This window comes from Podarcis liolepis (assembly GCF_965112155.1).
Source record: "Podarcis liolepis genome assembly, chromosome: 5".
NCBI lineage: Eukaryota > Metazoa > Chordata > Lepidosauria > Squamata > Lacertidae > Podarcis > Podarcis liolepis.
In genome coordinates, this window is record NC_139556.1 from 101,551,225 (window position 1) to 101,565,092 (window position 13,868).

Below are 13,868 nucleotides of genomic sequence, written 5' to 3' on the forward strand. Positions count from 1 at the left end.
GAGTCTTCTCTTCTCATGAGGTGGCCAAAGTATTGGAGCCTCAGCTTCAGGATCCTTCAGAATGGAGAGGTTTGATCTTCTTGCAGTCCATGGGACTCTCAAGAGTCTCCTCCAGCACCGTAATTCAAAAGCATCAATTCTTTGGCGATCAGCCTTCTTGATGGTCCAGCTCTCACTTCCATACATGAAAACCATAACTTGAACTATACGGACCTTTGTTGGCAAGGTGATGTCTCTGCTTTTTAAGATGCTGTCTAGGTTTGTCTAAACTGTAATCAGCAAAAATAACTGCAAGTCACAATGCATGAAGAAGTCCTTCCTTTTCTCTGTCCTGAATCTTCCCATATTCATCTTCATTGCTTGTCCGCAAGTTCTAGTATTAGCCGAGATGGAGGAAAGCTTTTCCTGATCTGCTTCCTCCGTGCTGGGTCTAATTTCGTAAACCTCCGCCCTGCCTCCTCTTCCTCCAGCTAATGACCGCTCCCCACATTAAATGGGAGGCGCCCTTTGTGTGGTCGCACACAGCCCCTGGACCCTATGCGGCACCATTAGCACAGGCTTGGCTTCACCTCCCCCCAGGTGGGATACCTGGAGGTCTCTGCCCAACTCAGTCAGTTGCCCAGTTCCGCCTGGGAAAGCGTTGCCAAGGTTATCAGGCCAGGTAGGGGGAGGGACCACCTGCCCACAAAATAGAGGGAGGATCTTACCTGGGAGTCGTCAGTTGGCTCCAGGGCTTCTCCCACCCTCCCCTCCCTCAGTTAAGACTTCTTTTGCAGGTTAACTTTTCTCCACAGGTACGCAGGCGCTGCTACGTCAAGGTCACTGTTGAAGGGCCAGAAAGGAATTCCCCTGCATTGGCAGGTTTGCCTTTCCTGTAGCAAAACGTCACAACTTTGTCAGTATCAGGCCTTGGGTGGAATTCTTTAGTCTATCTTCCCTGAATTGGAGGGGTGTGCAGTGGTGACACACGCCCCCCTCCTCTTTGTGGCAGCAATACCAGGGTTCCCCGTTAAAGGGGTTGTTTGAGGGGAGGTTTTGGCCGTAGACCTAGAGGTCATCATTGCTCTCCCCTGCGACAACGGCATAACGGGGGCAGACTGTTGGGAAACTGTGTATGTGCAGCTACTCACACAGAGTCAATTAAGGTTTGGAAGACAGTCAGAAGGCAATCTGAAGGAGTAAGTCTGCCTGGTGATAACAGACATGCAGACAGCTCCCTGATTGGTCAAGCTCTCTCAAGGGAGTGATAATTAATGGCCTACTAACTGGATTGTGTTAGTTCAGTATTCAGTGTTCAGAGTTCTGAGTGTCAGTGTAGGAGTTGTGTGAGAGAGAGCTAGCAAAAGATCCATGTTCTGTTCCTGTAAATAGTCCACTGTATATAATAAACACCTAACTAAAAGTTCCTGGTTCCTGCTTCGTCTAGCCTGTCTGCAGCCAAGTCGCCAATTGCTTCCGTGGATTCTGCGTTTACTCTGCTAGGTCTCGCTAAGGTCCTGCAACTAGTCAGAAAGTTGCGAAACACCAAATAGGTTTTGCCAATACAGACTCTCTCTGCTTGAACATATGTTCTCCAGAGCCAGCCCACCCCCCCCCCACACACACACACTTGGATAACCCTGATGTTCCTCAGATCCCCGGCAGGGGACTGGGAGGGATAAACGCCCAATGCCTGAGCCAAGGTCTACCCACATCTGAAACATAAAAAAGTTGTGGCCAATTTTAATCCCATAGCACGTTGTCTTGAGTCATTATTCCACACGGGGGCCGCCCAGGGTTTGGGGGACTCCACCTGTCCATGTATGCCCCCTTACGTTCCCATGGGGGTCTCCTTCGCAGCCAAGTGCCATGAGTGGCCCCTAACGCCAGGCCCCTCTCTGCCCTCCAGGTCGCTGTGCCCGCTGCGGGGAGAACGTCGTGGGAGAAGGAACCGGCTGCACCGCGATGGACCAGGTCTTCCACGTGGAGTGCTTCACCTGCGTAACCTGCGGCAACAAACTGCGGGGCCAGCCCTTCTACGCTGTGGAGAAGAAAGCCTACTGCGAGCCCTGCTACATCGTAAGTGCCTCCGACCGCTCTCTGCTTCTGGCGGAGCTGGGTGTTCATTCATTGTGTTTCTATCCCACCTTTTCCTTGAAGGAACTCTCCCCCTCCTCATTCAGTCCTCACAACAACCCTGAGCAGTAGGCTTGGCTGAGAGGCAGTGAGCGGTAGCCAAATCCACACTCCATTGAGCTTCATGGCCAAGTGGGGATTCGAACCCCAGCCTCTCCCAGATCTTAGTCTGGCGCTCTAACCACTCCACTCCACTGACAGGTGTCTCTTTGGATTCAGGAAGACCGTTTGTATGTTCTGTGTCTCTCTGATTCTCGAGTCCCCACTTGCACCAGGGGTCTCTGTGTGAGATGTACCTGCCCCTGGGCTGCAATGGGATTATCTTTGGGGTGCACCAAGATGCAAGGGGGTGCACAGGGCGCTGGAGGTCATACCTTTCGATGTTGACGCTCATTGGCTGTCTGGAGGACTCAGGTGTGAGGAATCTTCTTAGGAATTCATTTCTGGGAATCCCCAAAGCATATGCTGCTTTGCGTCCAGCTAAGCTACTTGGATAAAGTATCTCCTTTGACCCAGATGACGAATGCCTATTTATTGCATTTCTAGCCAACCTTTTTCTAGATAAAGAGCTCAAGGCAGTGCACCTAGTGCTCCTAAACCCCACATTTTATCCTCGCGGCAACCCTGCGAGGTCAGTTAGCCTGAGAGTGAGTGACTGGCCAGAGGTCTCTTCCATTTCTACAATTCTATGAAGTCATGGACTTACACCTTTCTGGATCAAAAGGGGACCCGTTGATGGATTCCTCTTTAGCATGTGTTTTGGGTAGGTAAGCCAACCCCACCCTTTGCACAACAGAAGAGTCAAGAAACCCACTTTATACGGTGGTCAGGAAGGGGAGACCATGAAGCAGTGTCAAAGTCAAGTCCCGTAGCCTCTGCTTCTCTTACCCTTCAGCATTAGATAAAAATTTACAGCAACATAAAACTAAACGTTTATGGTCAGCCTCGTAGCATTTATGTTTCTTACTGGAAAGGAAGGACAGTTTCTTTGGGAGGAAGGTTCCTGGGGAAGCTGTCTTTATTTCACTTTCATTTCATTGGCCAAGGTGGGAAGGAAGGACGTTGCGCAACTTCAATCCCAAAGAGAAAGACTATGTAGGAATGTGGCAGAGTATATGCTTGGCATACGGAAGGTCTCACATTCAGCTCTTCCCATCTCCGGTAGTGAGGTGGAAAAGACCTCTGCCTGATGTCCCAGAGAGGTCAGAAAGGAAAGCAAACTAGGCAAGGAGTTCTGTGGGTCACTGAGCCCCTGCCCCACTTGACCAGTGGACATTCATAAAATTTGGGACAATCCCAAAATTTATCTCCAATCCCAGTCAGTCCCCAAGTTCAATCCCAGTTCAAAGGATCTTGGGTTGGCAGACGTCTGAGAAAGACATCTGAAGCCACCTATCATATTGGACAAGTTGGGGTTACAAGGACCAATCTCCTGACTTCGTTCCAAGCATCTTAACAAAGCTGTTCCCCTGTTTGGAGGCCAGCCCTGTCACTCACAGGATAGCCCCTCCCTCTGGCTGAGACAGACAGGATCTAGCATCTTTAGAGTCCTATTCCAGGGGAAGGACCTTCACACCCCAGATCCTGCCTAGGAACTTTTGGAAGAGCCTGGGATCAGCCAGGGGGACATTGTAGCTACACACGAACCACTGCAATTGGGAGGGGCGGGCGGTTAGCAATGAGGTTTTGTGCCCACATCACCCCTACGTTAGGAATTAGGTCACTGGCCTTACAAATCCAAGGAAGGGAGGTCGGTATATCCTGCTTCCCCAGATGAGCAACCTGGAGGGAGATCAGATTCAGGACCCTGGATAGTTCATCTGCAGCTGAGACCAAACATCTATGTTGTCTCAGCAAGGTTCTGAGTCTTCTTCTTTCTTTTTTTTAAAATAAATTTTTTATTAGTTTTTCACAATTTTTATAACACAAACATAACACAATAAAAACAAACAAACACATAAACAAACATGTATAATTTCATATCCTTATTTCTTAAACCTTACTTCACCGACTTCCCCATACCTCCCCTTTCTGCATCCCAATTTCTAAATTCGTTTCAGCAAATCCTCTCCCTTAATTTTATCCAATTTTCCCTTATTCTTTCCCTTTACTCATTAATTTTACAATGTTTCTTAAGATATATTTTAAATTTCTTCCAATCTTCATCCGCCGTCTCTTTCCCCTGGTCACGGATTCTGCCGGTCATTTCAGCCAATCCCATATAGTCAATCACCTTCATCTGCCATTCTTCCAGAGTGGGTAGATCTTGTGTCTTCCAATACTTTGCGATGAGTATTCTGAGTCTTCTTCTGGTTCTCCTCCTCCTCTGCTTCTAGTTCTTCTCCTCTCCCAAAACAGCATAAGAATAGTCTGCTGGATCAGGCCAATGGCCCATCTAGTCCAGCCTCCTGTTCCCACAGTGGCCAGAAAGATGCCGCTAAGGGAAACCAGAAAGCAGGCTCAAGAGCAACACTCTCCCTTCCTCTGGTTTCCAGCAACGGGATTTCAGAAGCATTTCTGCCTCTGACTGTGGAGGCAGATCATAGCCTTCATGGTTAGTAGCCATCAATAGCCCTCTCCTCCATGAATTTGTCTAATCCTCTTTTGAAGCCATCGCTGCCTCCTGTGGCAGTGAGTTCCATAGTTTAACTTCCTGTTGTTGCTTTGTGCTGCCGCAAGGCCGAGGATGGGCCCTATTACCACTCCCTACCAGCAGCTCACTTCCGTCGCAGCCTTTCCTTGAGCTTCATACCTCTCAAAAAAAGCTCCATTGCATCTCTACGGCTGGGTGGTCTCCATCCCTGGAGTGCTACTTCCTGGCCAGTTGAAAAGTCTTCTTCTGCAGCTGTTGGCTCCTTTGGGGCTAATGGAGTTTCCAACTGTGAGGCATCTCTCCCCAAGGTGACTGTGGACCAGCCATCACGAGAGTCTCCTTCAGGCACAAGGAAGGGGAGGCAGTAATGGTGACCCACATGAGATGGACCAGGGTATCCTTCTCCTCAGAGCTACAGCTTCCAGAGGACTCTATCTTGGAGGAGGCCTGGTCCAGGGTCACGATCCTGCGCTCGCGAGAGCGGAGAAATCTTTCAAAGGGAAAGGGAGGCCCTCCCTCCTGTCTCGCCCCGAATCTGCCATAGCTTTGAGGTGCATCTGCCTCAGGCAGCCCAATAATGGTTTTGAGATTATTTAATCTCATTACTTACGCACTTCATTAGCCTGAGTGAATTGCTGGCGAAGGTTCAGTAAGATTCCTCCGTTCGGAGATAAAAGGATGAGCAAGAAAACGCAAGAGGATCCTCGTCCTCTCGCCCGCTTTCAGATTTATCATCTAATCTTTGTTAAAGCATAAAAGAATGGTAATTGGCCGGCGGCATGAGCCTGATCCTCAGCGCAGCTTTGAGGGGCAGGATGACAACCCTCGTCGAGGACAATTGTCCCAAAGCACCGCAAGGACATCTTGTAAGCAACCACCGAGGGTCCCCAGGGGCTCCAGAAAGCTAGCGACATTTAAGAACAACCAGACATTCAAAGGAAATGCAAATACAAAATAGAATAATAGAATTGTGGAGTTGAAAGAGGTCCACGAGGGTCATCAACCCTCTGCAATGCAGAGATCTCAGCTAAAGCATCGGTGACAGAGGGCCACCCAAACTTTGCTTGAAAGCCACCATGGAAGGACTTCTGAGGGAGTCCATTCCACCGCTGAACGGCTCTCACCACCACAAAGTTCTTCCTAAGGTTTAGTTGGAATCTTCTTTCTCGTAACTTGAATCCATCGGTGGTGAGTTGAACCTCCGGAGCATTTGAGGGATTAACTATTCATCAGTTAAACATCAGGAATGGAATAACTTCCTGGTGGTAAGCACAGCAGAATAGACTCGGTCAAAAGGAGGCAGACTCTCCTTCCTTGGAGGTTGGATGGCTAGCTGAGATTTCTGCATTGCAGGAGATTGAACTAGATGGCCTTTGGGGTATTTGAAGATCGGTGTCATACGAACTTTCAGTCTCCTCTCCTGCAGGCTTTGTTGTTGTTTAGTCATTTAGTCGTGTCCGCCTCTTCATGACCCCATGGACCAGAGCACGCCAGGCACTCCTGTCTTCCACTACCTCCCACAGTTTGGTCAAACTCATGCTGGTAGCTTCGAGAACACTGTCCCACCATCTCGTCCTCTGTCGTCCCCTTCTCCTTGTGCCCTCCATCTTTCCCAACATCAGGGTCTTTTCCAGGGAGTCTTCTCTTCTCATGAGGTGGCCAAAGTCTTGGAGTCTCAGGGCTGATTTCCTTCAGAATGGATAGATTTGATCTTCTTGCAGTCCATGGGACTCTCAAGAGTCTCCTGCAGCACCATAATTCAACTCCTGCAGGCTAAACATGCCCAATTCCCTTGATCATTCCTCAGAAGGAATGTTCTGAGGAATGTTCAGAAGGTGGTACCTGATGTTCCTGTGGATTCAACAGCCAAGAGCCCCCTACTGAGACCCACCCTCTTCCTCCTGGGTAGGGAAGGAAAAGAAATCGGTGTAAATCCAACACTCCTTCCCCCAAATGCAACTCTCGCCTTGAACTAGACGGGGAATTGGTTGCTTAGGATGAAAAGCAGGACAGCGGCCGTGGGCCAGCCCTGCGTGGTTTGCATTGCAAATGCTAAATCTTCTAATGCGTTTCCAATTATCTGGCCTGCACCTTCGCTCAGTCTCTCTCCATGTACCATTATTCATATCATCTGAGAAGCCTTGCTGGTCTCTTCCCGCCCCTCTCTGCCTCCCCCAGGATGCTAAAACGGTCTCACAAATAACCTGGGGTGGTGGTGGCAGAAACATGTCCATGTCACCACGTGGGACAAGGAATGGGCAAATCTGTGCATCTCAGTTTCTCATTTTTCAAAGTTCAAGTTGTTTGCACCAACTTGTATTTCTTTTTTTAAAATACCCTTTAGAAGAATGGTAAGCCTTTTAGTGCTGATGTCTCCTAACAGACAGGCATTTGCATTCAATTGTGTCTAATATACATGCTTTCGCAAAGCAAGTATACACACTTTGCTATAATAGGTGCATTTCTTGGACGTATTACACGGCTGGAGAGCTGCGCTGCAAAATTCAGAGAAGTCTGTGTTTCAAAAGGTGGCAAAATTGGTGACAGGGCACCCAGAGAGAGGGAGGGAGGAGAGGAGAGGAAGGATTGAGAGAATGCAGTGCAGTGACTAGCAGGGCAATCCTGCTTGTGTCTACTCATCAGTAAGTCCTATTGTGGGCCAGGTAAGTGGGGTTTGCATTCCAGCCTAAGAGAGAGAGCTCGGAACCAGACAGTCCAGATCTCGCCTAGAACTTAAGCACACCAAGAGGCCCAAAGTTGAGATTCCAACAGGGGGTTGGACCTTATGGCTCTCAGGATCCCTTCCAACTAGATTTCCAGCAGCAGCAGCAAACCTGTGCCTGCCACCTGTGCCCATTGTTGCAGAATTTACACCCTGCCCTTTAGCCAAAGTAGGGTGACGAATGACTTTCAGGAAAGCTCACATAGTTTCTTTGATTCTCTGTAATGATAGCCCAAGCACCATTTTTTTAAATTGGAAAAACCCGCTGCCTGTGAAGGCACTCAAGAGCAGAGCAGAGATACAGTGGTACCTCGGGTTAAGTACTTAATTCGTTCCGGAGGTCCGTTCTTAACCTGAAAATGTTCTTAACCTGAAGCACCACTTTAGCTAATGGGGCCTCCTGCTGCCGCCGCGCCGCCAGAGCGCGATTTCTGTTCTCATCCTGAAGCACAGTTCTTAACCTGAAGCACTATTTCTGGCTTAGTGGAGTCTGTAACCTGAAGCGTATGTAACATGAAGCGTATGTAATCTGAGATGCCACTCTATTATTATGTTCAGTTTCTGTTAATTGGTTCTCGTGGGAAACTTGCAGATTCTAGCTTCACCAATTAACTCAAGCTGGTGTCAATTTACTCTTGGCAGAAAGCCCAGGTCTGCTTGACCTAGAAACTACTCACTCTGATTGGTTAACGACCAGCACTCAACTCTGTTATCAAGGGATTGTTAGCTCAGTTTGGTTTGAGGTGTGTTAGGAGTTAGAAGTGCTGTGTATGGTTTTGAGAGAGAGAAAGAGAGGATTTATTTTGCTTTTATTTGTATGCAGAAACTCTGCTGGTTTTATTTTTTCCTTTTAATAAATCCTGTAAATAGTTCTTCTGAGTCTAGCTGACTAGTCATTACTGCCGCAACTAGCTTCCTCGCTGTGCAGGAAAACTCTGCTACGTTTGGGCTAAAGCCAATAGGGCTATGCCTGACACTTCAAAGTTCCATGAGGTTATGGGCATTGTGCTGCCAGCCTGAGTTGTGGTGGTGTCAGCATCAACGGCGTTGGTTCCAGTAGTTCCAGAAGTTGTTGTTCCTGTTGGTGCAGCAGATGGACACTGGCTGGTTCCTGACTGTGGTGAGCTGGTGACGCAGCGGACACAAGGACAACAGCTGCAGCGTGTGAGTGCTGGGTGCTGTGGTTCCTGTTTTCTCTCTCGGTGGTCGTGAGTAGCTGGTTCCGGGTTCCAGGGACATCGCTCTCAAGATGGCCTCACAACCAGTTCAGATGGCTTTTGAGCGTCTGAATGACTCCAATTACTTGCTGTGGTCGGAACGCATGCAGGCAGTGCTGCAGAGGGATCGTCTCTGGCAAGTGGTGAGTAAGTTTCCTACGAAGCCTGATGATGAAGACCTCGATAAAGACCAAAGAGCAAGGGCCACAATTGTCTTGGGGCTGGAAGATTCCCAGTTGCCGTATGTGAGGGGAATCAAGACAGCTAGAGGTGTGTGGCAAGCACTTAAAGAACTCCATGTGCGTGAGACAGCGGTTTCCAAGCTGTTCATTCGCAAGGCATTGTACAAGGCAATGTTACAGCCTGGGGTTACAATGCAGGAACACCTACACAGTTTACAGTTAAAGTTTGCTGCGCTACAGGAAAGAGACTGTGCACTAGACCAGCAGGAGAAGGTGGCTATTATTTTGAGTTCTCTCCCGGAAAGCTGGGATAATTTAGTTTTGTCTCTAGAAGGCATACAGGAGCCTGATTTATCAGTCAGTTACGTTACTGGGCGTTTGATTGAAGAATGGCAGAAGAGGCAAGAAAGGTCGTTGGCTGCAGAGGCTTCTACAGGTGGGCGGTTTGGAAGGAGTTCTCATGCCGTGCCAGAGGTGAAGCAGAAGCAGCGTACCGGTGAGGAGTCAGCGTTTGCTGTTAGGCGTTGTTTCCGATGTGGGTCTTCAGCGCATCTAAAACGACAATGTCCGGAGTTGGTCAAGTCTCAGTTGCCGGTGCAGGAGCAGAGACGAGATCAGCAGCAGCAGCAGCGTAAAAAGAAATTCTTCAAACGAAAACAGTCGGCTCAGCTGGTGACCGCCAAGGTCAAGATTGCTGATGAGAAACAAGCGGTCTGGGTGGTCGATTCGGGAGCATCTCGCCACATCGTGAATTCAGATGAATTGTTTGTTTCCAAGATCTCAGCACAGCGCAGCCAGGTGGCTCTAGCAGATGGAAGTACTTCCGAAGTGATTTCGGGGGGTGCAGTTTATGTTCCTTGTCTTCGTGAATGCCTGCAAAATGTACTTTGCGTGCCTTCATTAAGGAGCAATCTGATGTCTGTAGATTGTTTGCTAAAAGCTGGGTTTAAAGTGTATTTTGAAGGAGACAGTTGCATTATTAAGAAGGCTGGTGAGATTTTAGGCACTGCTAAGTCAGAGGGAGGCTTGTTTTGGCTTAAAGCAGGATCTCAAGTTGCATCAGTAGTCAGTAAACCTCAGCCTGCAGTGAATAACAAGGCTATACATGACAACTGTGTGCACTTATTGCATAGGAAAATGGGGCATGCTTGCTGGAAAAGTGTACTAAAAATGTCTGAATTGGCTGATGGGGGTAATTTAAAGAGTTGTAACAAGTACCTTGATTGTAATGTCTGTAAAAAGGTTAAAACCCACAGAGTCTCTTACCCCAGAAGTGACAGAGTTAGTGAGTCACCACTACAGCTGGTTCACATGGACGTAATTGGTCCATTTGCTGTAAGCAGGGGTGGATCGCGCTTTTCACTAACAATTGTGGATGACGCCACGCGTTATTCTTGGGTTTTTCCCATGAAGAATAAGGGTGACGTGTTCACTAAGTTTAAAGGCTGGGTGGCATCTGTGGAAAGATTTCTGTCTGTTAAACTCAAAAGGATTCAGACGGACAGAGGTGGTGAATTTATGTCAAATGCTTTTAGAGATTGGTTACAAAAGCGTGGCATTGGGCATAGAAAAACGAACGTTTTTTCCCCAGAGGAGAATGGCGTTGCAGAGCGGAAAAACAGATCTTTACAAGATATGATGTTTGCCATGCTTGATGATGCTGATTTGCCCATGTCTTATTGGGGGGAGAGCATGCTCACCGCGTGTTATCTCCAAAATAGGCTCTTTCATCAAACAATAGGTACAACCCCGTACTTTAAATTGTTTCAGAAAAAACCCAAAATTGACCATTTGCATGTGTTTGGATCAAAAGCCTGGGTATTAATTCCGAAACAAATGAGAAAGAAGGGAGATCCTAAGACCAAACAGTTAGTGTTTGTGGGTTACCAGGAGCTGGGAAAAGGTTTCCGTTTTGCTGAAGGGACAAATGGCATTGTGATCTCCAGGAATGCCAGTTTTTGTGAACATAGTGGCTGGGAGAGACTACATGCCAATACTGAGGTTTGGTTTGAACCTTCCCAGGAGCTTCATGACTCTGAAGGTAAACATAGAGAATCAGAGTCTGAGGGGGAGGAAAGTTCAGATAAGAGTTCTCAAGAAAGTGGAATTAGCCAGAGACCAGTTGCTAAGCAACAAAAGAGAGGTCGTAGTTCTGAGGAGGAAAGTGGGTCAGAAGAAAAATTTTCTCCCAGAAGATCTAAAAGACATAACAAAGGAGTGCCTCCGGTGCGTTTTTCCCCAGATACTGCAAATGTGTTTAGTGTAAGTGCAGAGCCCAAGAGTTTTCAGGAGGTGTTAAAGTTACCAAAAGAGGAGGCAGAGCGCTGGAAACAGGCAATGGAGGAAGAGATGTCCTCTCTGAATGAGCACAAAGTCTTTACACCAGTAGCAGCGCCTGAGGGGGCAAAGATTGTAGGCTGCAGGTGGGTGTACAAACTTAAACCTCTGGTGACAGGAGAGTACAAATACAAAGCTCGTTTAGTGGCTCAAGGATACTCTCAGAGGCCTGGAAAAGATTATGACGAAACTTTTTCCCCTACTGCTAAGGGGGACAGTGTAAGGCTGATTTTAACGCTTGGAGCAAAGAGAAAACTCCTGTTAAACCATTTTGATATCCAGACTGCATATTTACATGCATCAATATCAGAAGACCTGTATCTAGCCGAACCGCCTGGTTATGAGACAGGTTCCAATAGAGTGTTGAAATTAAACAAAGCTCTATATGGTCTCAAACAGGCTGCAAGATCTTGGAACAAATGTTTCCATGAGGCCTTAGTGTCATTTGGTTTCAAGCAGAGTACAGCTGACAATTGTGTTTATGTACGTGGTACAGGCAGTGATCAAGAGTTTTGTCTGATTTATGTAGATGATGTTTTGTATGCCTGTAAAACAGATAAACAAACTAAAAGGTTTGCCAAGCAATTGTCCAGTAAGTTCAAAGTGAAAGACTTAGGCCCGGTTAGGACATATCTAGGGTTGGAAGTGTGCTGGGCCCAAGATGGCAGCTGCCTAATTAGTCAGCAGAACAAAGTTAAGCAACTACTGACTACATACAGGATGCAGGATTGCAAAGGGGCAGCGGTGCCTATGGATCCAGGTTTCATAAAAACACTTCATATAGATGAGAGTCCTGAATTTGAACATCCTGATGTATATCACTCTGTAATTGGAAGTTTATTGTATCTAGCACAGTGGTCCAGACCTGATATTAGCTATGCAGTAGGCATATTAAGTAGATTGGTCTCAAAACCCACACTAAATGCCTGGAAAGGGGTAAAACAAGTTCTGAGATATCTCAAACAGACAATTGGCTATATGTTACAATTAAATTCTTCCGAGGATGAAATGTTGAGTTGCTACTGTGATAGTGACTGGGGAAATTTGCCAGATAGAAAATCTGTCACAGGACTAGTCATAATGGTCGGTGGAGCTTTAATCAGCTGGCGGTCACGCAAGCAAGACGTTGTAAGTGTGTCATCAACGGAATCAGAGTACGCCGCATTGAGTGAATTGTGCAACGAGGTGATTTATTTCAAGCATTTGTTAGCAGATTTAAATGTAACTTGTGGAGAACCAGTACAAGTTTACATTGATAATCAGGCTTGTATAACCTTAAGTAAAACAGAGGGTTTCAAATCGCGTTCCAAACATATCTCTGTAAAATACCAAAATGTACGTTGCTGTGTACAAGACAATGTAATCACCTGTACTTATGTGTCAAGTGAAGAAAATGTAGCAGATGTATTAACTAAACCATTGGCAAAGATAAAGAACAAGCAAATGTGCAAGGGTTTAGGTTTGCTGGAAAAATAATCTCCTACATAGGTGTATTTGGTGTTAATTGTTCAGCAGAATCTGTGAGGGGGTGTTCAGTTTCTGTTAATTGGTTCTCGTGGGAAACTTGCAGATTCTAGCTTCACCAATTAACTCAAGCTGGTGTCAATTTACTCTTGGCAGAAAGCCCAGGTCTGCTTGACCTAGAAACTACTCACTCTGATTGGTTAACGACCAGCACTCAACTCTGTTATCAAGGGATTGTTAGCTCAGTTTGGTTTGAGGTGTGTTAGGAGTTAGAAGTGCTGTGTATGGTTTTGAGAGAGAGAAAGAGAGGATTTATTTTGCTTTTATTTGTATGCAGAAACTCTGCTGGTTTTATTTTTTCCTTTTAATAAATCCTGTAAATAGTTCTTCTGAGTCTAGCTGACTAGTCATTACTGCCGCAACTAGCTTCCTCGCTGTGCAGGAAAACTCTGCTACGTTTGGGCTAAAGCCAATAGGGCTATGCCTGACACTTCAAAGTTCCATGATATTATTATTATTATTATTATTATTATTATTATTATTATTATTATTACCAATAATACCCCACCCATTTGACTGGGACTCCCCAGCCACTCTGGGTGGCTTGCAGCAGAATATTAAAATACAATGATTCATCAAATATTAAAAGCTTCCCTAAACAAGGCTGCCTTCAGGTGTCTTCTAAAAATCCGACAATTGTTTATTTCTTTGACGTCCGATGGGAGGGCGTTCCGCAGGGCGGGTGCCACTACCAAGAAGGCCCTCTGCCTGATAACCAAGGGGAGAAGCGAGGAGGTACCTCTTTCTTTCCCCAGCCATCAGTTTTCTGCCCCAGTTGCTTCCCTCTTCCCCATGGGGTTTCCCATCGTTTCCTACTGTTCCAGCTGCTCGGCTCAACCCTACCAGCAGCAAATTTTCCTGATTGAAAGGGACCTTTCATCACCCACCATTTCTGTACCGTGTGTCGTCTCGAGTCCCTTTCCCCTCCCAGCCCATGTGCAATATGGGCAGTCATAGATTCACAAAAACGCAGGAATCACATTCATAGAATCTCTGACAAATGGCCATCCAACCTCTGTTGAAAAGTCTCCAATGAAGGAGAGTTTAGCACTGACCTGTTGGCATGCAGAGGTTCGGGAGGCCAGCTGGCTAGCCCCGGCCGGGCTGTTCCCTTCCAGCCGTCCTGCTGCATGGACCATCACTTCTGCACCGACGTAAATCAGCGACCCGGGCTTCAA

General features: G+C 47.0%; 1 protein-coding gene across 5 annotated transcripts in view; it reads left to right on the forward strand.

Annotated features, from left to right (window-relative positions):
• Window positions 1–13,868, forward strand: part of LPP (LIM domain containing preferred translocation partner in lipoma) — a 311,393-nt gene that overhangs the window by 262,195 nt on the left and 35,330 nt on the right. For 4 of the 5 annotated variants that reach the window (XM_083504206.1, XM_083504205.1, XM_083504203.1 and 1 more), the window contains one exon: window positions 1,889–2,058. In XM_083504206.1, the coding sequence (XP_083360332.1) occupies window positions 1,889–2,058 (170 nt within the window). Of the gene's footprint in view, window positions 1–1,888; window positions 3,981–4,417; window positions 5,646–13,868 lie in introns of those variants that run through there. The other variant, XR_014526400.1, reaches the window with a different exon arrangement.